Below are 26551 nucleotides of genomic sequence, written 5' to 3'. Positions count from 1 at the left end.
GCTCAGGAACAAAATGTGTTTCATGGTGAGAGAATTCACACCATGTTTTGGAACAGGTACATTACAACATGCTCATTCTCTGTGCTGGGCGCACAGTTCAGCACCCTGAATTCTCTGCTGTATATGTGTTTAGAGTAAACTTCTAGTCCAAGGGTCAGCAAACTTTTTCAGCAGTGGGTGGTCAACTGTCCCTCAGACCTTGTGGGGGCCCAGACTATATTTTGAAAAAAAATATGAAAGAATTCCTATGCCCCACAAATAACCCAGAGATGCATTTTAAATAAAAGAACACATTCTACTCATGTAAAAACATGCTGATTCCCGGACTGTCCGCAGGCTGGATTTAGAAGGCAATTGGGCCGCATCCGGCCCCTGGGCCTTAGTTTGGGGACCGTTTTCTAGTCCTTAGCCCTGGAACCAGACCTGAGCTGGTGGAATTTGCAATGGCCATGGGATGGGACATCATTTCCTTGCATTGCTGGTTATGTCTCAACTAGCAGAAGCAAATAACTTGGGGGGAGGGGTGGATATTGTATTGTTTTGTTTTTGTTTTAACTATTTATTTTATCCTTTTATCCTGTATTTTTATCTTGTGAACCGCCCTGAGTTCTCTGGATAAAGGGTGGCATATAAATTTAATAGGGACCCAGGTGGCGCTGTGGTTAAACCACTGAGCCGAGGGCTTGCTGATCAGAAGGTCGGCGGTTCGAATCCCTGTGACGGGGTGAGATCCTGTTGCTTGGTCCCAGCTCCTGCCAACCTAGCAGTTCGAAAGCATGTCAAAATGCAAGTAGATAAATAGGAACTGCTACAGCGGGAAGGTAAACGGCGTTTCCATGTGCTGCTCTGGATTGCCAGAAGCGGCTTTGTCATGCTGGCCACATGACCTGGAAGCTATACGCCGGCTCCCTCAGCCAATAATGCGAGATGAGCGCGTAACCCCAGAGTCAGTCACGACTGGACCTAATGGTCAGGGGTCCCTTTACCTTTATAAATTTAATAAATAAACATACACACACACACACATACACTCTGATATAGGCAAAAATCTGCCTTTATTCCCTTATTGGGTTCTCCATCGGTTGGAGAATATAACAGAGGCCAACCAGAGAAGTTTGAGAAGCAAAGCCTTTATTTTCGCTGTTGCAACAGGGTCCTTCCTCTCACACAGGAGAACAAGGAAGGAACCCCAAACAAAGATGTCTTGCCCTTAAAAAGAGATTTGAAAATTGGTTTCAGCCCACCCCCCAGAAGCATCATCCATATGTCACAGAAGGGGTGTAGCCCAAGACCCCCCCTCCCTAGATTCATCATAGGCACATCATGAACGGGGAGGTCTGGTGGCAGTAATCTGAGCATCCTGGACCCTGCCCCCTGCCCCCAAAACCTAATCAACAAAATTGAGAGATATTTACATTTCCCTGTTTCCCAGCCAAGTTAATCACACCCTTTTGTCTGGCAGTCAGGTATCAGGATGCCAGGGATTATCACTTTAATTCCTGAGACAATGAGAAGGTTCCCCCCACCCCACTTCTTCCTTGCAGAGGAACACCTGGTCAGAGAGAGTCAAAATGGTGTCAGTCAGGCCTGTTTTCCTGTGCTGCTTCAGACATGTTTCTGTACATTCATGTACATGTTTTATGAACAATTATTATATATATATATATATGACCTCAAAATTCTTATAACACACACACACACACACACACACACACACACGTATGTTAAATTGCTTATAGTAGGTATAAAATTCAGATTTTTCTGGTACAAAATGTTAACATACCCACAGCCTTGGTTAACAGTTGATCTGCTCATGTTTAGTTACCGGTATTTATGGCCCTCTTTCCCTTTAAATCAGTCGCTAGATTTTCACCCTCCCACCCACTTAGAGCAAAAGCTAGAACAAAGTAATACTTTGAATCCTCTTCTTGTTTCTCCTGTGACTTTGCTCCTAAACAGACTATCTGCTTAAATCCTTGCAGTTGCACATGTTCTAGTTTTTGACCTTAGCATAACATTTTCCTCACAGCAGGGGGGTAAAATCACGCGTTAACAGGAAAAGCAACCAATATGCTGGCCGTGAGCTGGAAATGTGGGTCATTCTGCATGTGGAAAGATTTTCTTTCCTAGGCTACTAATCCTGTGTTAGCAATCAGACTGCCAACCAGGGACGGACATGTTTTAAATGCTCTTTTAATCAGCAATGGTATGGTGTAGGTCACTTTATTCATCTGTGAACTCTTGTGAAATTGTCACTAGATCCATCCTAAAAGTGGATTGAAAAGGCATGCTTGTCCCCATGTACTTCATGGAGCTTTTAGTTGCTGTATGTTTTTGAAAGATATGTGAATACATTTTCACAGGAACTTAACCCCTGAGAATGCCAAAAGGGGAGACATATTCTACCACTACTCTGGCACAACAGCCACCCTGTCCTGCGTCCATCCATCCCAGAGAATGGAGAGGTGGGAGGCAACACACCAGTGCCCGCCCTCCCTAGTCAGTATGGTGGTATTGTTGTAAAAATGACACGGCATGAAGTTGTGGAAATTACATGGCCAGAAATGGGAGGCCCCAGTCCACCCATGCTAACAGGAAGGCATCATCACATCCCACACAGAACCTGCCAGTTACAACGATTCCACAACACCTTCTACAGTGTAAGATACTGTGGCACAGACAGGGAGAGACCAGCAGCCAGGAGCTCTAAGCATATGCTTGGTTTCCCTTATGCCATGCTCCAACTACCACACAATTGCGCTCATTTCCCACGCTAGCAAGGTTATGCTTAAAATTCTACAAGGCAGGCTTAAGCAGTATGTGGACCGAGAACTCCCAGAAGTGCAAGCTGGATTTCGAAAGGGCAGAGGAACCAGAGACCAAATAGCAAACATGCGCTGGATTATGGAGAAAGCTAGAGAGTTCCAGAAAAACGTCTACTTCTGCTTCATTGACTATGCAAAAGCCTTTGACTGTGTCGACCACAGCAAACTATGGCAAGTTCTTAAAGAAATGGGAGTGCCTGATGACCTCATCTGTCTCCTGAGAAATCTATGTGGGACAAGAAGCTACAGTTTGAACTGGATACGGAATAACTGATTGGTTCAAAATTGGGAAAGGAGTACAACAAGGCTGTATATTGTCTCCCTGCTTATTTAACTTATATGCAGAATTCATCATGCGAAAGGCTGGACTGGATGAATCCCAAGACGGAATTAAGATTTCTGGAAGAAATGCCAACAACCTCAGATATGCAGGTGACACAACCTTGATGGCAGAAAGTGAGGAGGAATTAAAGAACCTTTTAATGAGGGTGAAAGAGAAGAGCGCAAAATATGGCCTGAAGCTCAACATCAAAAAAACTAAGATCATGGCCACTGGTCCCATCACCTCCTGGCAAATAGATGGGGAAGAAATGGAGGCAGTGAGAGATTTTCTTGGGTTCCATGATCACTGCAGATGGTGACAGCAGTCACGAAATTAAAAGACACCTGCTTCTTGGGAGAAAAGTGATGGCTAACCTAGACAGCATCTTAAAAAGCAAAGACATCACCTTGCTGACAAAGGTTCGTATAGTTAAAGCATATGGTTTTCCCAGTAGTGATGTATGGAAGTGAGAGCTGGATCATAAAGAAGGCTGATCGCCAAAGAAAAGACCCTGATGTTGTGAAAGATGGAGGACACAAGGAGAAGGGGACGACAGAGGATGAGATGGTTGGACAGTGTTCTTGAAGCTACCAACGTGAGTCTGACCAAACTGCGGGAGGCGGTGGAAGACAGGAGTGCCTGGCGTGCTCTGGTCCATGGGGTCACGAAGAGTCGGACACGACTAAACAACTGAACAACAACAACATCATGCCATACATTTCTAACAAAGTACAATGTGCATGTGAAGGAAAGAGAGGGTGTATAGCACAGCACCCAAACATCTCCCTTGGGACAAGGGATCATGACCTACTATGGGAAGAAAACCCACCATTGGCCCATATCTGCCAATCCCTTGTAGCAAAGAAACAGCAGATGTAGCAAAATTAGAGCCTTATTGAATAGCATCAGGGATGGAGTGAGTTCTGGAAGTAAAATAGACACATGTATGGGCTTGTCAGGGTTTCTGTCCCTTTGACTATCAAATGGCAGGCAGCGGCAGATGAATTTAAGTATTACCAGGTATATAAATTCATCTGAATTTAAGTATACCAGGGTAGGGAAAACTTAAGCTCCAGCCCACCACCATTAGTAGAGTCACTTTCTCCCAGTTGGCAACCTAAGAGTACCAGGCATTCATCCTCTGCTCCCCTTGAAAAGCCTCTATAGGTAATATATCCTAAAATGCAGTAGATACAGGTTTCTAGATAATAGCAAATACAGTACAGTAAGGGTGCAATCCAGTACTCAAGACACTTAACTGGAACTGAATATTTGGGTGGGTGGAGGGGGAGAGAGCGAGAGAGACGCTTTCAAGCTTTTCTGAAGTGATGGTGTGAGTATCTCCCTGTTTCTTCCCTTTTAATCTTTGTCAGGGTCATAAAATACCTAGGCAAAAGGTAATGTTTGTAGTCAGCCAGCTAGCACAAAAATGTTGCCGATTAGCATCTTGACTGCAGCCAAGGACTGATGTACTTGTGACCCAGGTGTGGTATGTTGCTGTAAATGCCTGCTGTAAAACATAACAGCATTTGATTTAAAAAAAGCTGCAGTGTATGTTTTGAACTCGGGTTTCAGAGTGATACTCTAGTTGTAATAACCTTCAGCATATTTTTATTTTCATTTGTTCTGTATTAAATTATTTCATAATATTGTCATAATGCATATATGTTGAAATGCTGTATTATAGTGGCCTGTCATATAAGTATCATTGCTTTGGAATTGTTGGCACCCAACAGTTTTGGATCCCCAGTTAGTTGCCTAATATTGGAGAGTCCTGGCAGGTATACAATATCTTGCCACTTGAAATTAAGAAACCATGGCTATTTTCTCACAAGAGTATTTTACCCTGCTGTGCTTTGATTGTCACCAACCTCTCTTCTCTTCTCTTCTCTTCTCTTTTAATGGGATGGTAGACTTGCCCCTTTCTTAAGGCCTGATAGCCAGTACTACTGCTTTATAGCTTCCTGAGACTGAAAAGGCTGGATATAAAGGAAGTCCTTTTGCAACTGGCTTCATGTTGTGGCTTTTATTTGAAGAGAATGACTCTAGAGAATTGCTTGCAAACAAAAGCAATTTAGTAAGAGTGAGCAGGCATCTTTTGTAAGACACTGCTTAGCTTTTCCTTTTTAGCTCAAAGAAGTTAAAATGGAACAGCTTTGCCCTGTTCACAGATTGAAATTAATGGTAAGTTTATTCACCTTTTGGCATAGGGCCATTTCCTTCTCATCAAGGGGTAATTGCTATGTGTATGAATCTCAATTGCATTGTCTCTAATATTCATTGGAACTTGGAAAACACAACTAAGAACTTGTACTCCCTTTTACATTAAAGGTCAAGAAGAGCATCACAGTCTTTACAGTGGGAAAGACTTGGGGGTTTTATGCTTCTTTCTTTGTTTTTGACACTTGCTATTTGCCTGGCCATATGTACATGGAGTTTGTATTGGCTAATAGGTTGTAGAAACATTTGTGGAATCATTTAATGCTTATCAAGGTGGTAATAAGTAAACTGGAGTCATTAACTACTGGTGTAATAGCAGTTGCAATTATGTACTCCTATTTCCTGGTCACTGGGTGTATTTTGTTTTTGATAACATTCTTCTATTCACTACTGTCTGATGGTAATTTAGATGTCCATGGTAATTTAGATGTCCATTGTACCAACAGTGCACTGTTGTCCAAAGTAGTGTTGTATTTATTCAAAAATTGAATTAATTTCATTATTTCATGTTCAGTATTTGAACCTTTCATTACAAAAAGAAGCCAAACGAGTCTAGCAATAAACCTAATAAAACAAATACAATAAAATCAAATATGAAACAATATTAAAAATTGTCCAGAAATAAAAATGCTGTAAATAACTGATAAAAAGGATTAAAAATAACTATTCATTAATAAGCATAATACAAAGTTCACACTTTCTTTGCAGTAGAAATATTTCAATAAGCAAGAAAAGAATAAAATGCATGACATGTACTTGAGTCAACAGTGCAATAAACCAATAATATTAGGGTCACTGTTAAAGCAAACACTACCATCCCAGAATGAATAGGAACCCAAAGGGGGCTGTTGTGAAACACTTAACCAGTGTCTGAAAAGGCCAAAAAGTCAAATTTTTAGACCTTCTGAATACTCAAGAGACTCTACCGGGTCCAAGATGACCAAACTCTCAGAACTGAATATGCCTCTCTGTCACTTGGAAATCTAAATGGAGTGCTTATGAAAGGCTAGATGGCAACTTGTCAGAGATTCTGTAGCAGGAATTCCTACATTCCTGGGGGCTGGACTAGATGACCCTTGGGGTCCCTCCCAACTCTGAAATTCTGTGATTGCATCATTCTGTAACAGTACAAGAAGCTGAGAGCAAGTATGCCTCTTAAAGAAAATTATTCTCCATAGGTTATAACAGAACCTTAGGAGGCTTTATCATTTTGTGATTTTATTCATTTCCCCCTTTTAATTTGCCTTTTGTTATGCTAATTTGGGGCCCTGCCCTAGATGTTGTGCTCCTACCTTCAGTCTCAGGTTTTGAGTTCTTACTCAGCTGATGTGACACCCTGCTTAGCAACATTTAAAACATGTATAAAGAAAACATGTATAAAACGTGTAAAGGCAGACCAACACTTGGCAGTAACTAGACTGGCCAGAGAGCTATTCTATGGCAGGACACAGGGTAAAAGAGTGAGTTTCCTACCTCTCTGAAATGCTTGTTCCCTTTTCTCACCTGTCAGGGTCCCACCACTGATCTGTTTATAAGCAATTGACATGAAAGGATTAGCCCTGCAAGCATGGCGTGAAATGAAACCATAAGGAAACATATGGGCAGCATTACCCATTATTATGGAGATTTCCTTCCTTTCCTCTTCTCCCCACTAGACTGAAAGCTATGAAATACCAAGCACAAGCAGACTGCTGAGATAGGGATAGCATAACAATTAAAACTATTGTCCTACTATATCTTAACGCCGTCTTCCATTACAGATTTTGATTTCCCTGAATCACTTATATAAGGGAAGAGGGAGGAGGCTGTTGCAGAAACTGATTGGATATGTGCATGGTAGTAATAGGGGTTGATTTTGAATAGAATGAACTGTGGTTCAGTGAAATAATGCCTTATACATCTTCCTGCCTGTCTATCTGCCCACAAAAAAATGAGATTTTCCCTTCAATTTTACAGTGTCAAAAAAACACGGCAAGCTTATTACTTTCCTGCGCACATTCATGAAGTCTCGGCCAACAAAACAGAAACTGAAGCAACGTGGAATCTTAAAAGAGAGGGTATTTGGCTGCGACCTTGGAGAACATCTTCTCAACTCTGGTCATGATGGTAAGTAAGAAGAATGTTATGCTTTGGCTCAAGAGTGTCCTACAATGCAACTTCTAAAAGAACAATTTGGATCTGACCAGCATTACTTTTATTTGAGTCATTACAATGTTCCACCTATAGCATCTATCTCTTCATTCTTCTTAAGAAAGTGCAGTCCAAGATTTCCATGCAGTTAGGACATAATGTTTGTCCTGCCTTGGCACCCAACACTTCTGTAATATCACAGTTTGATGTGTTACATAGAGTATATGAGAATGAATTTATTATTTTGACACCAGTCAGAGATTATTCACAGAAGCAGGTTGTCCTCATGGTGATGATTTAAGAAAGAATCAGGCCAACCACTTTTCCCAGGAGTTAAGGGCATCTGAACGATAGCCAAGGATAAAATGTCACCTCCCTGATGCATTGTTATTGCTGTTTTAATTTTTCAAGAAAAAATATTTGGCATAAATAATAATCTGGGCAACTGAATGACATCACACATCAAAGTCCATCTTGTCATATCTTCCAACTTTTGCTTAAGAGGTGATGGCAAAGGGGCAAAAATCTGAGTTTGCTGTAGCTGTACTTTGACATTTGAATGGATAAAAAGACTAGAGCCACAGACAGCTAGAATTAAAGGCTCAACAAGGACCAAAAGGTTATCTGACCCAAACTGCTGCACTGTGGCAGAATCCTTCCTTCCCGGAGCAGAGTTTGGGAAGAAGCATGTGCAGTTCTTCACTCAGCAACTTGCCTTGGGATAACTGTTAATTATTCCAGGCAGGTAAACACATAATTCATTGCACCTCTCTTATAAATCCAGGAGCATATTGATGTACTATAGCAGGGGTCAGAAACCTTTTCCAGCTGTGGGCCGGTCCACCATTCCTCGGACCATGTGGTGGGCCGGACTATATTTTGAAGAAAAAAATGAACGAATTCCTATGCCCCACAAATAACCCAGAGATGCATTTTAAATAAAAGCACACATTCTATTCATGTAAAAACACACTGATTCCCAGACTGTCCGCGGGCTGGAATGAGAAGGCGATTGGGCCGCATCCAGCCCACTGGCCTGAGGTTGCCTATCCCTGTACTATAGTCTGTAATGAAATTGATAGATGTCAGTTCTGCCTGAGACGGGACAATCTGTTAATAATCCACATTTATTCTGTCCAAGCATTTTCAAAACATTCATTTGAGTGTGCACTACCCTAGTTATACTGACTTCAGCCTGCAGAGAAAGGTTCAGGAGAAGAAGCATTGTGTATTGCTGCTTCTTGGGTGTTTTCTGTAGTATCTTGATGGTGCTTCTGTTTTTTGTGGCTTCTTCCTTTCGGAAGCTAAGCCACTTCAGTGTAAAATCACCCAGTTAAAGATTACATCATCCATTGAAACATGTGCTTTGCCTCAGTCCTGAGTATTAATCATATTTGTGTCAATACTTACACAATTAGCATGTTACATTGCTGCTTGGTGATCTCATACCTCTGGGAGCTTTGCAGTGTATTTGCAGTTTCTTGGGCTTTTCTTGTAATTCAGTACCTGTTTGCATTTCAGTTTGTGCTTCAAGTGCTTAATTGGATGAAGACCTACACCATGACAGGCACTAAAATTTGCCGAGATATTTTTTGCTGAACTTTAAATGGCGGGGCACAGTTTGTAGCATTGCATGAATTTTGCACTTTGTTTTTTCCCTTGACACTGTGTCAGAATCCAGGACATGAGTCATCTGTTTCCCAAAGTTTCTATTGGAAAGATGATAGTTTTCATGTATCAAATTGATTTGGGTGGGCATGGGTGCAATGTTGTAATGTCAGCATTGATTATATAACACCAGGAAACCCAAGCAACTCTAGGAGAAAGCATGCACAGACCAGCAATGTTCTAGGATTGGTAGTGAGACTGGATGATCCTAGGAGCAAATGAAATGCAGCATGACAAATGTGCTTGTCTGAAAGCACCCTTGTGAATTATTACTTGAATCTTGGAGCCTCATTTGTAGGGGAAGAAAATGAATCAATTTAGAACTCTGCAAAAGTGAGAGGGAACTGGATTTTAGGACACCATAGGCAGAATTTCAGGCCCAGGCTACTGCATCTCCTGAGAGAGCTCCTATATATTAATCTCATACCCTGTCCCTAACAGTTATTTTCACATTAATGGATTATTGAAGACTTGAATAGTAAGAAGGGTTGCTGAGATTATCTTCTAAATTGTACCATGTTGGCTTAGTAGTTGCCTCTGCCATTCTGTGAAATGCCATGTAAATGGAGATTTGGCTGCCCAAACTATAGCCAAACAGAAAGACACAGCTCCACTTTTCCTTTTTACCCACTCTGCACGTAGCAAAATATCGTAACAAATAATTGTGGAGTTAAAAGTGCCATCTTGATCAAGATAGGCAATCAATTGATTGGATTCAGATGCTGTCCAGATTGCCCAAAACATCACCATCACAGAACAAACAGCTTAAAGTAACTGAGGCAACATGTTTGGATGTGGCTGTTTGGGGAGGCAGTCTGCTCTGGGAGTGGTCGTGTCAAAAGTGCAGCGTCTTCACATAAGCTCAGGATCATTGCAGTATAGCAGGATATGCCACTGGCTGGGAAACTCAGGCTGTGACATATCAAATGTGGGTGGAATCTACAAGGGTGCCATGAAATACCTGTGGCACAGTCTTCATGTAATTTTGTCTCAGGCTGAAAATTATGTAGGGAGAACAAGAACTTCAGTAGACTAAGGTTATTAAATTCCAGCTTTGCTTTCCATCCTAACAACTTGGTGATTAAGCTGGGCATTAGTTGTTTCCTTGAATTGTATTGATCTATATTTATTTGAAATAGTTGGTTTTGGTTTCTTTGGCTTTGAACATCATTTCCCTACCCTGTGCTGAATAAACACTTGGAAACAAACCAAGACTCCTTGAGGAGTAGCAGTTCGTCATTCAGCTGGGGTTACCAATTTGTTCTGCTTTGCTGCCACCTGCCATGCTTGGTAGTTTTATAGTGTGCAACCTCTGTCAGCATATTGTAGCCACTGACTAGGATGGGGTCTCTTTACTTTCCCCTTGTTGGTAGCTGGTGTTGGCAGCAGCTCACCTCAGAATTACTGCTTCCATTGGCCTAGTTAAACAGCTCTTTGCCCAAAAGAAACTGGTGAGAATCTTTTAGCATCACCTACAAATGGAAAGCAGCTTCATTGTTTACTGCTTTGTGTTGCAATAATTCTGTATTGCATCATCTCTGTGCATGTTCATTGGCTCCCATTGGGAATTAGATGTGATGCTTTCTTATCTATTCTGCAGTTAATAGGAATTGTTGATATATGTTTTTAGTAACCACAGAGGGCAAAATGCTTGACAGGAGACTCTTGTTCTTTAATTTATATTAAACATTTACCTGCTTATGCCCCTTTCCCCCTATTTATGTAAAACAACTGCAAAAACAGCTTCACAGCTTATAGGAAAGTGTATTGTCAATGACCCAGAAGAAAACTATTAATTGGGTAATTCTTTATTCTGTGAAAGGAAGGCATTATGTGGCTCAAAGCCCATATGTATGCAATTGTGATAAGGTAAATTTAAGCAATGCATTAGGAAGATTTAAGCAATGTTCAAGGCTTGTCTTCAAAAGATATACAGTCTATATTTACAAAGCATTCCAGTCTTTGAATGGATTTTACTTATACTAATATTATTTCTGTTACAATTTAGAAGCCTTAAATATACATGGCATCGTGGTAATTCACGGAGTCATTTTGGATTTTACGAACTCATTTCAGCTTTTTCTCTTGCAAGATACAATGGCGTGGAATTCATAATGTTGCTCCTGCCAGTGATTGTTATAGTTACCTAGACCGTTCTTTTAAAACAGTGTGCATTTTAATTCTAAAAGGGGTGGGGCAATCTCTATTAAGCAATAAACCTCTTAGATTTTGTTCTGGTAGAAACTGAAGCAGCGGCATGGAGTAAGGTCTGGAGCAGGTTAAAGATGCTTTAAAACCATTTGAAATCATTTGAATGGGAATGTGCCCATTTTTAAGTGTTCTAGATTTTGGTAAACTGAAGCCACCATTCTAATGGTGTTGCCTTTCTAAGACAGTCTGAAAATTCTAGCAGTCTGGAAATTTCAAGTAACTTCATTGGAGAACTTATTAATAACTGTGCAGGGCAACTGCCCTAAAACTGCTTTTCTTGCCTTCAAAATTCTTACCTAATTGTACTATGAAATTAATCTGACAGATTTCATTCCAGCTCTAGTAGTTGTATATTTACTTGTATCTTGAGTTTTAATTCTTTTTGGCTCTTTCCTGAGCCTGAATACAGGACCCAGTATTGCAAACATATATATTTAAACAAATACAGCAAGGAGCTATGATGTCCAAATTCTTAAATTTTGTCCCAAAGCATATGTTCATTATAGCCTTGGGTTTTCTTGAGATGCTACTGCTTTGGAAATGCTTTTTACTACTGCTTATTGTGAAGTTCATTACAGGTATAGCGAATGAACTAGGAACCAATACCCATAAGACAACAGCATAGATAGTGTCATCTACACTAGGATGGCAGGATGTTTATGAAACACCAGCTGGAGGTGACAAGATGACATAGGCAGTTTTATTCACATAAGCACTTTTAATATCAAGCTTCTGAAATTAAACTGGTTCAGTCTGGGAAGTAATAGAAAGAATAGGATGATATTTCATTGTAAACATACAAAAATGCAATACCTGAGTGATAAAATAGAAGCGGCTGTGATACTCATCAGCTTTGTGTGAAAATATAGTTTAAATACAGAGCACAGTCCAAATAAAGTTGACTATTTTAAGTCCTTTTACTCAAGAGCAGCATTTCTGGCTATCTACACTTCTGCCTTTTGCTTTTTTTACATGGACTTAGATTCAAAATGTATTACTAAGGTACACTTTGCTTTACAGTGATTGTCCAGTTTTCTAGTGATCATTTAACTTTATCCTAGTGCCTGGAATTCAGCTGAGTGGCAGCATTTCAGTATGGCACGGTCCATTAACTGCCCAAATGGCCCTGGCTTGGACATTGTGAAAATGACACTGTTTCAACAGAACTTGGTGGGCAGCCTTGGTCTCCCCGGCTGAACAAATAATTCTTATTCCAGCAATGGACTGAGAACCCCTGGACTCTTAAAATGCAAGAGGCATATCAGTCTAAAAAACAGAGGAGGGAATCTGATCCGAGTAAACTGAAATATTCAGTGTGATCAGCTAGTTTGCTATTTGGAACATGTTCTTAGGCAGCAGCTGTGCAGTTACATTTATTTATTTATTTCATAAAATTTGTGAACTGATTGTGAAAAACCTTTTTTTAAAAAAAAAAACCTCAAAGCATTTTACAAAAAGATAAAACAAGAAAAAAATACAAGAAATACTTTAAAACATACAAAAAGATAAAATGCAAAAACAGAATAAAATTCACACTAGCTTTCTAAGCATCTGGATAGGCTTGTCTAAACAAGAATGTTTTCAGCAAGTGCCAAAAAGAATACAGGGAAGGCTCCTGCTTGATATCAATAGGCAGGGAGTTCCAAAGTGTAGTTGCTGCTACATTAAACAATGGATTTCTTACAAATGTGGAATGGGTATTATGTGGCACCTGTAGTAGTGTCAGCTCCACTGATCAGAGCAACGAAGTGGGCACATGCGGGGTAAGGCGATCTTGTAGGTAAACTGGTTCTAAGTTGTTAACAGCTTTATAAACTAATAGTAAGTAACACCTTGAACTTGGCCCAGTAGCAGTCAGTGCAGCTCTCTGAGCACAGGTGTGATATGCTGACAAGGCCTCACTCCTTTCAACAATGATGCTGCAGCATTCTGCACTAACTGCAACTTCTGGATGAAGCACAAGGGAAGCCTCACAAACAGTGATTGCAGTATCTAATAGAAGCTTATTATCCCCTTAGGTTGACCTTCAGGAAGTAGACATGGCCATGGGTTAACTGGGTTGTTCCCATCTCCATTGCAAGCTCAGTGCATTGGGCCAAACCTAGTGGAGCTGTAGCTGGGTTGTGGCAATCCCTTTCACTTGTGCTTGCAAAGCAGTAGAGCTGTCGGGCGAAGTAAAGAGTGACCTGTCACCACAATCTCAGCTTTTTCAGACCAGGGAGCAACGGAACTGAATGTTTTATTAGGAAAGTGCCATGCCACATGACCCACTTATGATTGTTCATTGCCTTCCTGGTGTTTCCTCCTTTGGCCAGAGCTTGGGGGGTGCCACACAGTCCTTATCCACACCTGATGCTATTTACATCCAGGGCCCAGGGCCCATTTCACGCTCAGGTCCCACAATGTGGTGAAATGAAGCAAAATCTCTGAAACCTCCAGGGATATTTTTGACACTTAGACATTACATTCCTCTTGCAGCTTAATGGAGAGGACTGTTGTCTGCTTAATTCTTCCTCATTCCTTAATTTCCACTTCTATTTCTAGAAATAGGAACAGTCATTTTGGCATCAGAAAGAAAACACAAATGAATTGCTTTATCTCTCAGCAGGAGATGTTTGTGGTGCTCAGCATCCCACAGGCTCACCATGTTTAAATTTATCAAGGTTTCTGCAGACAGGGAAGTATCTGGGAAACACTGATGGCATGTTGCCTAGAAACCAAGGAACTGAAAATAGTAATGCGGGCCTCTGGCTTGATTTGAGCTCTGTTAATTGCGCTTCCGTGTATTTCTGTGTATGTAACAAAAATGCTTATGCTTTGTAATCACTCTGAAGACCACAGATGTCATTCTGTCAGCATCAGGCTATCTGCATAGTGATCTAATTTAGACTTTCTGTTACCTGGGTATCATGATAAGATAAGGTCATGACATGACATGGCATCTGGCAGTTCTCCCCCATTTATTGGAGTGTAAAAGGAAACACAAAACAACAGATTAAAAGTGATCGTGCTTTTGCCCTTCCTTTGTCTTAAATCTGTGCCATCTTAACCTGCTGGAAGGCTTCCATGTTCTCTCTACATGCCATTTAAAATCAAGGATATTGTGTTTTTGAGTTCTGAAAGTCACCTTAAGGATTGTGCTGAAGAGGAATAAGCCCCATTAATATGCAAATAAAATAAAATGGGATCTTTTGGAAAGTTTGGTTGGACTAGATGACCCCCGTGGTCCCTTCCAACTCTACATTTGTATGATTGCAATGAAGAGCATCAATTTTGGGGGGGAGTGTTCAATTAAATTGTTGCACCAGAGGAAGTCAGCACAATATTTTCCATTATTGCAATAAGACTCCCCCCCCCCCGGCACTCCCCAACTCTGTACCAGAGGGTCGGCAGAACTCCCAGAACAGCAAGCGGGAGAGGGGGTGGAAAGGGGAGATCATTATACCAGGAAGCAGAAATGATTGCACTTATGGAACAATCTCTTAGCGCTTCATTGAATACAACCCTCAGTCTCATACTTTCTTGGTTTGGACACATGGCCCATTTGGAATTTTCATGTAGACAAAAAAATACTTCCCTATACAGTTGTATCTTGGTTGTCGAATGCCCTGGAACTCGGACGTTTTGACTCCCGAATGCTGCAAACCCCAAAGTGATTGTTCCAGTTTGTGAACGTTCTTTTGGAACACAAACGTCCGATGGGGCTTCCATGGCTTCTGATTGGCTGCAGGAGCTTCCTGCAGCCAATCAGAAGCCACAATTTGGTTTTCGAACGTTTTGGAAGTCAAATGGACTTCTGGAACAGATTCCATTTGACTTCCAAGGTACGACTGTAGTTAACTGAACCAGGAAGCCCATTGCAAAGGTTGCCTCATCCTTTGGTACAAAGAAGCAAAGGATGTATGATAGATACCTCACTTGGGAGCTCACTGGGTCAGACAAACTTAGATGGAGAGATCAGCGCCAAAGAGCATTAGTTGGGTTTGAAGAGCAACATGTGAAGCATAAACTACAACCCTTTACACATACACTATTATATAACAGGTAGGTAGCCGTGTTGGTCTGAGTCGAAGCAAAAATAAAAAAATTCCTTCAGTAGCACCTTAAAGACCAACTAAGTTTATATTTTGGTATGAGCTTTCGTGTGCATGCACACTTCTTCAGATACACTAGAAACAGAAGTGTCAGACCCTATATATATACAGAGGGTGGGGGGGGGTGGGTGGGAATGGGAGATGGGCTGATGGGAGTGGTAAACCTGTAGATGGGTGTTAATGGCTGCTGATGGCTGCAATTAGTCCTGGGCTGAGGTGCTAAAGAAAGCTTGATCATGCATAATGAGATAAGAATCCGATATCTCTATTCATCCCAGGTGCTTCCATGGTTTTAAGCTTGGTAATGATTTCCAATTCAGCAACTTCCCTTTCCAGTCTGTTCTTGAAATTTCTCTGTAATAAAACAGCTGCTTTGAGATCTTGTATAGAATGTCCTGGGAGATTGAAGTGTTCTCCTACTGGTTTTTCAGTCTTATGGTTCCTGATGTCAGATTTATGTCCATTTATCCTTTGGCGTAGGGTTTGGCCTGTTTGTCCAATATAGAGAGCTGAAGGGCACCGTTGGCATTTGATGGCATACACAATGTTAGAAGATGAGCAATTAAATAGTCCTGAGATGGTATGTTGGATGTTGTTGGGGCCAGTAATGATGTTGTCCGGGTGTATGTGGCAGCAAAGTTGGCATCTGGGTTTATTGCAGGCTCTGGTACCAGTGTCCATGTTAAGTCTGGTGGTTGCATTATTGTGGGTGAGGAGTTGTTTAAGATTGGGTGGCTGTCTGTAGGCAATGAAAGGTCTTCCTCCCAGAGCTTGAGAAAGGGAGCTGTCATTGTCCAGGAGAGGCTGTAGATCTCTGATGATGCGTTGTACTGTTTTAACTTGGGAGCTGTATGTGATGACTAGTGGTGTTCTGTTATTTTCTTTTTTGGGTCTGTCTTGCAGCAGGTTCTCCCTAGGTATCAGTCTGGCTCTGTTGATCTGTTGTTTAACTTCATCAGGTGGATATTTTAGTTCTAAAAAGGTTTGCTGTAGATCTCTTAGGTGAGATTCTCTGTCTGTAGAGTTGGAACAGATACGGTTGTAACGTAGGGCCTGGCTGTATACGATGGATTGTTTGGTATGTATGGACTTTTGATTACTTGTGAGGATCCATAGACTCAAACTGATAGTGCCTGATCATCCTTCTTAGAGATGGGCAGGGGGGAGAGAGAGCCCAAATAGAAAACAAGAAAAGTAGGGAGACTTAAATGAACAAAAACCTACTTACTCAGTCGAGCATATTTGTGGATATCTTAATTTTTGTCAGGGAGCCCAGTAAAGCCCAGTTAAAACATGGTTGGGATAAACCTGTTTTGAAGAATTTTGGAGTTGGCCATTTCTGGCACAGCTGAATGTTGACAAGGTCCTCTTATCCATTGTGACAATTAAACTAAAGAATTAGCTGTCAACTAGTGGTACCTGGAGGGCAAATGAGGCTGTTGTATCCATTGTCAGTTCAATGTTAATTCCCATTCTTGCATGGCGAATGAGCCAGTGAATTGAACATATTGCAGTGACTGCACCCCATCACCCTGTCCCCTTTCTGTTTTCTGCTTTGGCTTGATGTTAAATGTCACAGTAGGGTGCTCCTGAAATTTAATTATGACAAATACGGCACTACCATGCTTTGTTTATAAGGCTAGGAAACCCTGGGGGGCAAGAGGCCTGGATGCCTGCTGAGGTCGTTCTCTGTGACAACGTGCTTCAATTAGGCAGTGCAGGCAGGTGTTCTTGGCAGTGCCAGGGACCAGGGGGAACTTGTGCTATGTGTGGCTTCATTTTTTGTACAGTGCCTCAGCCTCCTGTTAAAGGAGAATTATAGGAGCCTAACAGAAAAGGGGAAATGTTGCATATTCTTTGAATTTGTGTTGAGTCCTTTAAATTCAGCTCCTAATATGTTGCTCAGTCTTATAACTCTAAACTGTTTCCTATCCTGTCCTACCTCTATGTCAGACCTTACTCCATTGGTGATTTTTTTAAACCAAAACATCACATGCTTAAAAGATGCTGATGTTATGACTGGAGAATCTGATCTCATCCTACATGGAGGATAGGGATATAGAGCAGGAAACCGATTGTGTATAATAGCCAGCAGGGTTGGTATATTGGATGGAATGTTAATGTGTATCTAATAGTACCGGTCTTGCAATTGATCCTAATCTGTGTTCTGGTTTTTCAGTTACAGATTAACTGCACTTACTGTTATCCTCTGCAATTTGTAGATGTGATTTACCTTGTTTTTCCATTCTGTTGCAGACATACAAGTCTATAAAGTTAAAGTTAAACTAAATTTAAGTGGAATTTGCTGTTAGTGTTTACTAGTCTGCAGTAGGGTAGACTTTTATGATAGAGCTCCCCGCCTTTGAACTAAAACCCTTTGGCCCAATCTGGTCAATGGCATTAAAAAAATTTGATTTGAAGGATCAGCCCAGCTAAAAATGGCAGATCAGGTAACAGAGGATGGTAGCTTGGGGGTGGTGCCAAGGTTACACACATTTTGGCTGACCTTTGTGGTCATCATGAAACTGCCCCTCTTCCAAAGGATGTGGTGTAGTTCCTGACCTCACACTGTGCCTCCAAATGCAGCGAAAGGATACAACATGGCAGGTGTGGTGAGCATCATTGTGGTGGCCTGAGTGGCAGAAAATTCTCTAAAGGTGCACATCTGTTGCATGTACTTGCAAGTTCCTGCCATCAAGCAACATCACCTATGCAGGATATTGGGCTTCCTGACACAACTTTGTCTCAGGCACAAGAAACTACCAACACTGAATGTAGAACAGATAACCCAAGCAAATGAGCCAAGCCACAGAGTCAATATGCCAAATGTCATGTGTAGTGCACACATATGCAGCATTTAAAAAAATATTTGCTCATTTTGCAAATGGGAATCTCTGAAACTGAAAGGGCTGTTACTGAATCCACCATATTGAACCCAAAACAAATGGAAGGCAGATACCTCAAAGCAAGCCAAATCATAGACTTGCAATTCAAGTTAAACACGTGCCTCTAGCCAGCACTGCTGCCACAAGCAGCCCACCAATCACAACAACTTTCTCGAAGGGCTTCTTTCTATGTGTGTACCCAGGAAGGTGCTGCTGAGAGCATCTAATGGTCAACCAACACTGTTGCTTTTTGCTTTTAAGTCCCTCAGGTTCTCAAGAGTTGCACTGAATTCATTGAAAAGCATGGCATTGTGGATGGAATATACCGTCTGTCTGGGATTGCATCGAATATCCAGAAACTACGGTATGGAGTTTTTTGTGTTGTGATTTCAAGTCTCAAACATGCTAACGTCAGTTTTGGGTTTTGCTGCTGAATGCCATTGAGAATTTATTTCTGGTTTGCTCCTAAAACACTTAAATTTTGAAGTATCGTGTATTTTTCCATGAATCCAAAAGCATCATTGGCTGGGACAGAAACCAGTTGTGTTGCTCTGAGGCCACAATCTATTATTTTAGAATACAGAATGTCTGTGGGATAACAAGTAATTTGCAGTTTATTTATGGCTCTTGTGGATGCAGGCATCAGAAACAGCAGTTGCCTCTTCTCTGATCCCAGTTGTCTGACTCACCATATTAGCTCCTGTGTGTCTAAGCCTAATTTGAAACAGCAATTTCCAAACACGTTATGCAGCATGGAGCAAGCACTGCCATCTGTGGCCCTCTGTAGATGGCGTTTGTTTCGTTTTTTTATGGGTCTCTCATCAAGACAGGCCACTGCAGAAGAATTTTCCTCATGTGATTCTTGGCTCTGTGGCTTGCACAGAATCTGCACACAGTGTTTTGGATCTGCAGGGCTGTGGGTGGCCCATCATGTTCACATTTTTTCTTTCTGGGTCTTCAGACTAAAAGGAAATGCTACTTTCATTCTGACAGGTGGGGAGCTCTACCTAGCCAGAAATCTATTGCATATAATAATTGGAATTGCTTGCATTTGGCTGCATGAACTTTGAGTATATATCATGAAATCAATTACATGGAGTGTTCCAGATTACAGGCAGTTTGATTGTTGCGCATGCTTGGTGGTTTTATAGCTGACTAAAATGGCTCCCAAGAAGCTATTTCAACTAGCAAAAATGTGAACCTGTAGGACCACAGATTTTTGTGGTTTGAGGTTTGAGGCATTTATTTCTTCCTGTAAACAAAGTCCTTTTCATCTTTTGAGTATATATTATCCTCTTTTCTCTCTCTTTATTTCCCTTTGTCTCCAGGCATGAGTTTGACTCTGAGCAAATCCCTGACTTGACAAAAGATGTATACATTCAGGATATACATTGTGTGGGCTCGCTCTGTAAGCTCTATTTCCGAGAACTCCCAAATCCTCTGCTCACCTATCAGCTCTATGAGAAATTTTCAGTAAGTGCAAGACGGGACTCCTATTTTTACTGCCTGGGCAGCATTAGTGTGAGTCACACTTCAAAAATATCTCCCCTTTTCATTGCGTTTAACAGTAGCTAAATTAAACTCCCATCTAAAGAACATGGCACACTTCCTGTATATAATTGTTACATGAGTATTCATTCACAGTTCTTCCGGTGCAACTCATGACTTTAACCTTTGCACTTGATGTGCCCCTGGAAACAGGATCTGGGGGGAAAGCCTCAAGGATATCTGGAATTTCCAATGATATAGGTCTTTTTTCTTCCACCCTCAAAGGGAATCAGTCTTTGTTGCCCTATTTTGCCCTCCAGTACTGTTGTGAGTGTTAAAAAAGGGAACAACCGCACATACGCTGCCCTAACCAGTAGCAGCCAGGGTGGAATTCCAAAGCAATAAATAATATTGTTGCGTTCTAATGTAGGATCAATACCTGCCTTGCAATGCCATGCTTGCTACATTGGATACTGAAAGTGTCCGTTCATTCTCAGCCTCATTGAACTGTGACTTCCATGCTAATTGCCATACTAGCAGGACAACGTTCTGAAGCCACCCAGATAGGTGGCACCCTGTAGCAAATGCATGGTGTTGAGGTTTCTTGCTTTTGTTCCTTTCTAGGATGCTGTGTCTGCTGCTACAGATGAAGAACGATTAGTCAAAATCCATGATGTCATCCAGCAGTTACCCCCACCTCACTACAGGTTCACATCATCAGCTCTTTCTCAATGCACATTCTTTTTTTATGTTCTCATACCCTGCTGGGTGCCTTTGATTGTGCAAGACTATGCCCCCTTTTCCATGCAGTTTTGGCAACACACCTCTGCCTCTCCCAGGACACAGAGACAGACCAAGACTGTTCACGCTAATCTAAATTCACATTGTATTATGTGGGGGGGCCTGAGTTGATGTCTTCCTTTCTTTGCACATTCAATGTGCAATTATATAATCATTCTTAAAAGGAAGGTTGACATTTTCTGTTCGCTTACCGATTTATACCCCCTAAGATGGCTGGCATATTGAAGCAGCATTATTCTTGCATCTATCGAATTAAATGGTTGGGTGCATGCTGAAGGATTTGTATCTGCATAAAGTTGACTTCGACTTTAATTAGATCTGTAACAAGACAAACAACATATATTCTGCATAATTGTTGCTGACATTATGTAAAGCGTGCTGTGGGAGGGGGCGAAGAACAGGGGCCGTAATAGCAGAACTGTCTCATTTTGTTAAGGAAAGGAGAGGTCATTAGATCTGCAAGTATTTTAATGGAGGCAGGAAGGACGCCCTGTAGAAACAGGAAAATCCAGGGTGTGAAATGGAAAGAAATTTCAAGAAATGTAGGTATGCCATCTTGCCTTTTAGGCAAAATTCTGCAAATTTGATTGCCAGTTAAGGTGAACTATATAAAATGCTAATGTAAGCATAAATATGCCTGACTATAGCTGGGACAGCAGATGTGCTCAGCTGCCAGTAGGGAACAAGGACAGCTCACTGAGTAGAGCTTCAGTGCAACCCACATTAAGGGCAGTAGGGAATGCTGGCAAAAATGAGTCAGGAAAGTGGTTGGGAAGCCTGCAAAACCTTTTGAGGCTTTCTCTGACTAGGCTTACAGCACTTGGCTGCTTTTAGCATCTGTGGGCATGCAGGATATAGGGTGGTGGTGGTGGTGGAGATAGAAATCGTTCCTTGGTAACTTGGAGAAGGCACCATGCCATTTCTCTGTTCTGTATGAGAAGCTGGTTCATCTTTGCTATACAATGTACAGTACATGTTTTATCGTGAACAGGAGAAGATTCAAGTTTTCCCTAGGGTCTCTGTGGTTTTCTTGGCAGGTCTTGGTGTGCCGAAAGCCCTTTAGAATGAACTGAGGATAGTTGTTGCTGTGGCTCATTATGGGCCGCTGTCCTCCTTGCTCTGCTCCTACCATAATAACCTCATAGACCAAGATAGCACAGAATTACCCTCCTCCACCACTACACATAGCATCATATTTTATAGGAAACCTATAATCAGTAACATGCCTAATTTCCACCCTGGCATGGCCAGGTTTTGGCCTCCATTAACTTAATTAATTTGACAGGTCAGGTTTGAGCCTTCAGTATATGTGCTGTAACCTGGGGTATACTCGCTTTATTCTGAAGTCAGATCATCAAGACACCCTGTGGCTGTGTGTGCTTGTATCCCTGGACCCTCTACCACATTATTCTTCAACAGACTATAGACCTTCAAATTCCCAGTTAAACATTTCTGTTAATTATGACCGAAGCACAGAATAAGAACCTGGTTGTCAGTATTCCTTTCTCAACACTTCAGCTGGATGAATATTGCAAACGCTCCCTCTAGTGGCCACCAGAGAATGATGAAGCTTCAGTAAAAATTTCCCTGAAGCCTGGTCAATGGGATAAATTAACAACCTTTCTGCCACAATGCAATGAGGTGCGGAGCAGATGAGCATGGCTTTAGGGAAATGGCCTCACTAGCCATACTGGGACCTCTGGCAGGCCCAGTAAAGCTTGTGGGTCAGTGGACTTTTCAGAATATTGGGCACATTTTTATAGCACTTCAGTTTGCTGCTAAACAAACCCATATCAATGCCATTCTTTCTTTTCTGTTTTGCAAAGTGTAGGACAATATACTAACTTGTGTGATACTCTTGCTTTCACCACTAACAGCTCTCCTTCATTTTCCAGGACTCTGGAGTTCCTAATGAGGCATTTGGCTCACCTCGCTGATTACTGTGCCATCACCAACATGCACACAAAGAACTTAGCGATTGTCTGGGCACCAAACCTACTGAGGTACCTTTTTTATTTGATTGAAGATGATATATCTTAGCCAGGATAGTTTTATGTTTCGTTTACACTCAACATCCAGGACCTGCTGAGCTGAACGATGGTGGTGGAAGGGGCTTTGGTCCTTTTGATTTTGATGGAAGCTTGCATGTTCAACATTGGACTCTTTTGTACACATGCAGCCAAGCAGTGGGTGAAGAAGAATCTGGAGTCCTCATACACAGAGATGTGCCTGGGACTCCCCAACTGGGGAGCACGGCTAAGCTGGACAGGGAGACATGTGCCCTCAGCCCAGTTAGATGCATTGTGCAGGAAATGTCAGGTGATTGGAGAGAAGAGAAGATTGGTGGCACAAACCCAGGAAAATGGGGGGGCAAAGAGAGAATGACTTCCCACACCACTCCTTATTCCCCCGAGGAGGAGGAACAAGAGCTTGCCAGCAAAGCTGCCTACTAGCCAATGAACATGTCAGCTAGCCCTCTAGCCAGTTGGACAGCCAATCATATTCACTTGCATCCTGTAAGGCAGCGCTGAATAGGGTTATTTTTTTTAAGCTCATTGAATGTTCCAACCTGTGAGTAACATCAATAAAAGGTACTTGCCTGTGTTTACCTTGCAAGACTTGGATTTCCTCCTTGGTTTCCACTGTCTTGAGGGATGGCTTGCCAGCCTCCATTACAGTACGTATTGCTGAGAGCTGGTTCAGCGTGTAGGCTCAGACATACAGCCTTTTTAAATATACATGGAAGCAAGCCCTCCTCAGGTAAACTCTGCAGCCCTCCTTTGCAAGGGGCAGATTGTGCAAGTGGGGAATACAGTATTCACGTAGGAATTTACATAGATTCATAGAATCATAGAGTTGGAAGGGACCCTGAGGATCATCTAGTCCAGGCTTCCTCAACCTCGGCCCTCCAGATGTTTTGAGACTACAATTCACAGCATCCCTGACCACTGGTCCTGCTAGCTAGGGATCATGGGAGTTGTATACCAAAAAATCTGGAGGGTCAAGGTTGAGGAAGCCTGATCTAGTCCAACCCCCTGCAATGCAGGAATATGCAGTTGTCCCATACAGGGATCAAACCTGCAACCTTGGCATTATCAGCACCACGCTTTGACCAACTGAGCTTTTAATACATACATCACCATCTCACATAGCATGAACATGCAGTAGGAGAGGGTGTGCAAGCCAGAGGCCCTAGGCTCTGCACCACTGTGTGCACAGTGAGGTTGCTTTTTAGACTTTTGCAATTTGTCTTTCCATCATTGGAAATACCCTCTTTTCCAATCTTTTATTGCAAGGATAAGTTTGCTTTCCCGTTAGTAGCTGGAGAATTCATGAGTCTATTAGCATCTTTCCATTCTCACCTAGACAAGTAACTTTCTCCACCTGCAGTGCTTAAAGTTTCTTGCAGGGCAGTTTGGGCACTGTATGAACATTGCTAATTAGAGCAAAGGAATTCAGAAAGAACCAGGACAGCAGTTTCAAAGAAAGTAGCCTTCTTTGTGAATGGGAGTCACCAAACAATGTTTGTCCTTGTGCAAGAAGGAGAGAAGCCTGTTGTGTTGTACATCAAGTTATTCTGCTGATCCAGAGTTCCCCCTACTTGGTTGTTGCTAACATCTCATCTCTCATGTTTTTCCTTAGATCAAAGCAGATAGAATCTGCTTGCTTCAGTGGAACGGCTGCTTTTATGGAGGTGCGAATTCAGTCAGTGGTTGTGGAATTCATTCTCAATCATGTGGATGTCCTTTTTAGCTCCAAACTAAGCTCTGTGATTCGAGAAAGTGCAGGTATGTTTCCCCAGGGAAGAGACAGCAGGTTAAAATTTAAAGAGTTCCAAAATATGTATAGAGCAACATCAAAGAGTGTCATTTTCATACTTCACTGCCTAAATGAAGAAAGGCAAACTTTTTGTTTTCTCTTATTATCCCTCCCTCCACTGCGAGCTAATGATGCTTAACAAATTTATAAAATGGAAGCATAGGAAGGTGACCCCTGTTAACTGTCATGATTCGTGCTGATCATAGCGCTTTAAATTCTAAAAGCTCTCATGACAAATTTTTACTTCACATGACGTATACTCTTCTGATTTTACATGCTGTCTAGGGTATTGTGTCTAGTTTTGGTTCCCTTGGCAAAAGCTGGAATATGGGCAGAGAAGAATAACTTTAAGATAACCAATAATTAATAGCTCGTAGCATTACCGTGTTTCCCCTTTTTAAAGACACCGTCTTATAACTTTTTTCCCTCAAAAAAACACACAGTGGCTTATTTTCAGGGGGTGTCTTTTTTTTAAAAAAAGTGCTGGTACAACTGGGACCCACTGGCTCAGGACGTTCAGTGCTCTCTTCTGCGCGCTGCTGGGCGCGTTGTTGGCTCTGCCAGTTCCGAGCGCCTGCAGGGTGGGGTGGGGGTGGCAGTGCTTTAAACCCCCAACCCTGTAGAAAGCAATGGAAGTTATGGACCGTAACAATCCTTAAGAGGCGCAGGTCTTAAAAAACCCCTGGTATCACCCTTGAAGCACAGCCTTCCAAAGTCAGGGGGGAAGAGGTCTGTTTAGACAAAGGAAAGGATCGGGGGTGATTCTGCGCCCTGGGACCCACAGAACTACTTTAAAAATCCCAACCTGGGGGGGGGGGTCAAATAGTGAAGCCCCATAGCCCTGTAGCAACAGAAGGCACATTCTGAAGCACCCGAGCTGTTCGGTTCCATAAAAAATCCAGGAATTGTAAAATTAACAACAATAATGGGGGGGGCACTCTATCCAAAGAGTTAAGAAGGAATGGGAAAGTGTTGAGTTATATATGGAAAAATATGGAAAGGAAAGTTAGTTAAAGATAAAAAATAAATAATTATCGCAAGGGAAAAAATAACATCATAAAGGGTAATAATATTAAATATAAAATAGACAACACAACAGAAAAAGCAAGTATATGACTAAATGAGATCGCACAGGAGTGAGGGAAGTGGGGAGAGAGGGAGGGGGGAAAGGAATGGAAGGAGGCAATGGTTGGAGGAGGGTATAGGGGGATGAATTAAAGGAAAATTAAGACTGAGAAGCGCATGGTTTTTGTTTTTTAAAGATGCAAAGGCTTGCAATCAGCCAAAGTATAGAGCCCAACTTCCAGGAGACTGCGATCTACTTGCGGATTTATAAACTGGAGGTGATCTACCCCCGTTTTATTGGCGTTCAGGTCAGAGTTGTTTTTAGAGAGAGGAAATATCCCATTTTTGAGGTTAAAGTAAAAGTTCCTGACCTTTTTTTTATAATGAGGAAATGCTGCTAAAACTCCGTTCTTCATTCCACGAAGGGGAGAGGGGGCGGGGCCGGGTGCTCAAAGACAAAAGAAATGGAAAAGGAGATAGCGATCAACTGCAGCCTCCTGGGGATCGACCAGCCTCGCATTCATGCAGCCGCCGCCCGAGTGCTGCTTCGCAAACAAACGGGGGAAAGTGCTTAGAACCCAGAGAATCCAGCTGAAAAACACGAAGCAGCAACAGCAATTGCACACACACCATCCCAAGCCAGCACAGTAACCAAGTCCCAAAAGCAAGAAAGGACTCAGCAAACACTGCTGTGGCCGGCGTTGCTGCTGCTGACTCGGGGAGCTCAGTGCTCTCTTCCGCACAGCGCCTATCACTATGGCTTATTTTCGGGGTACGGTTTATATTTCTCAAATGCTTAGAAATGCTGCTATGGCTTATTTTATGACTACGCCTTAAAAAGGGGGAAACACGGTATTACACAGGATTTGAAAGGTTGGCAACAAAGGAGGTCCAGAAGAAAGCAGGCTAGGGCAAGGCAAGTAGGGAAAACTGCACAACATGGCAATGCTTCTAGCAACTGGCTCCAACCACAGCCTGATGCAGCTTGGCCTCCCAACTGCAGGTGTCTGAATTTGTTATACA

The 26551-nt window shown here is 42.0% G+C and overlaps 1 protein-coding gene across 8 annotated transcripts in view; it reads left to right on the top strand.

Moving 5' to 3' along the window:
• The window catches only part of ARHGAP32 (Rho GTPase activating protein 32), a 217028-nt gene that overhangs the window by 175992 nt on the left and 14485 nt on the right, over nt 1-26551 (top strand). For all 8 annotated transcript variants that reach the window (XM_060268467.1, XM_035139369.2, XM_035139370.2 and 5 more), the window contains 6 exons: nt 7324-7473; nt 18617-18719; nt 19684-19828; nt 20468-20550; nt 22540-22647; nt 24287-24432. In XM_060268467.1, the coding sequence (XP_060124450.1) occupies nt 7324-7473; nt 18617-18719; nt 19684-19828; nt 20468-20550; nt 22540-22647; nt 24287-24432 (735 nt within the window). The remainder of the gene's footprint in view (nt 1-7323; nt 7474-18616; nt 18720-19683; nt 19829-20467; nt 20551-22539; nt 22648-24286; nt 24433-26551) is intronic.

This window comes from Zootoca vivipara, chromosome 15 (genome assembly GCF_963506605.1).
Source record: "Zootoca vivipara chromosome 15, rZooViv1.1, whole genome shotgun sequence".
Lineage (NCBI taxonomy): Eukaryota > Metazoa > Chordata > Lepidosauria > Squamata > Lacertidae > Zootoca > Zootoca vivipara.
Note: the sequence above shows the minus strand (reverse complement) of the source record. Positions and strands in the feature narration are given on the sequence as shown.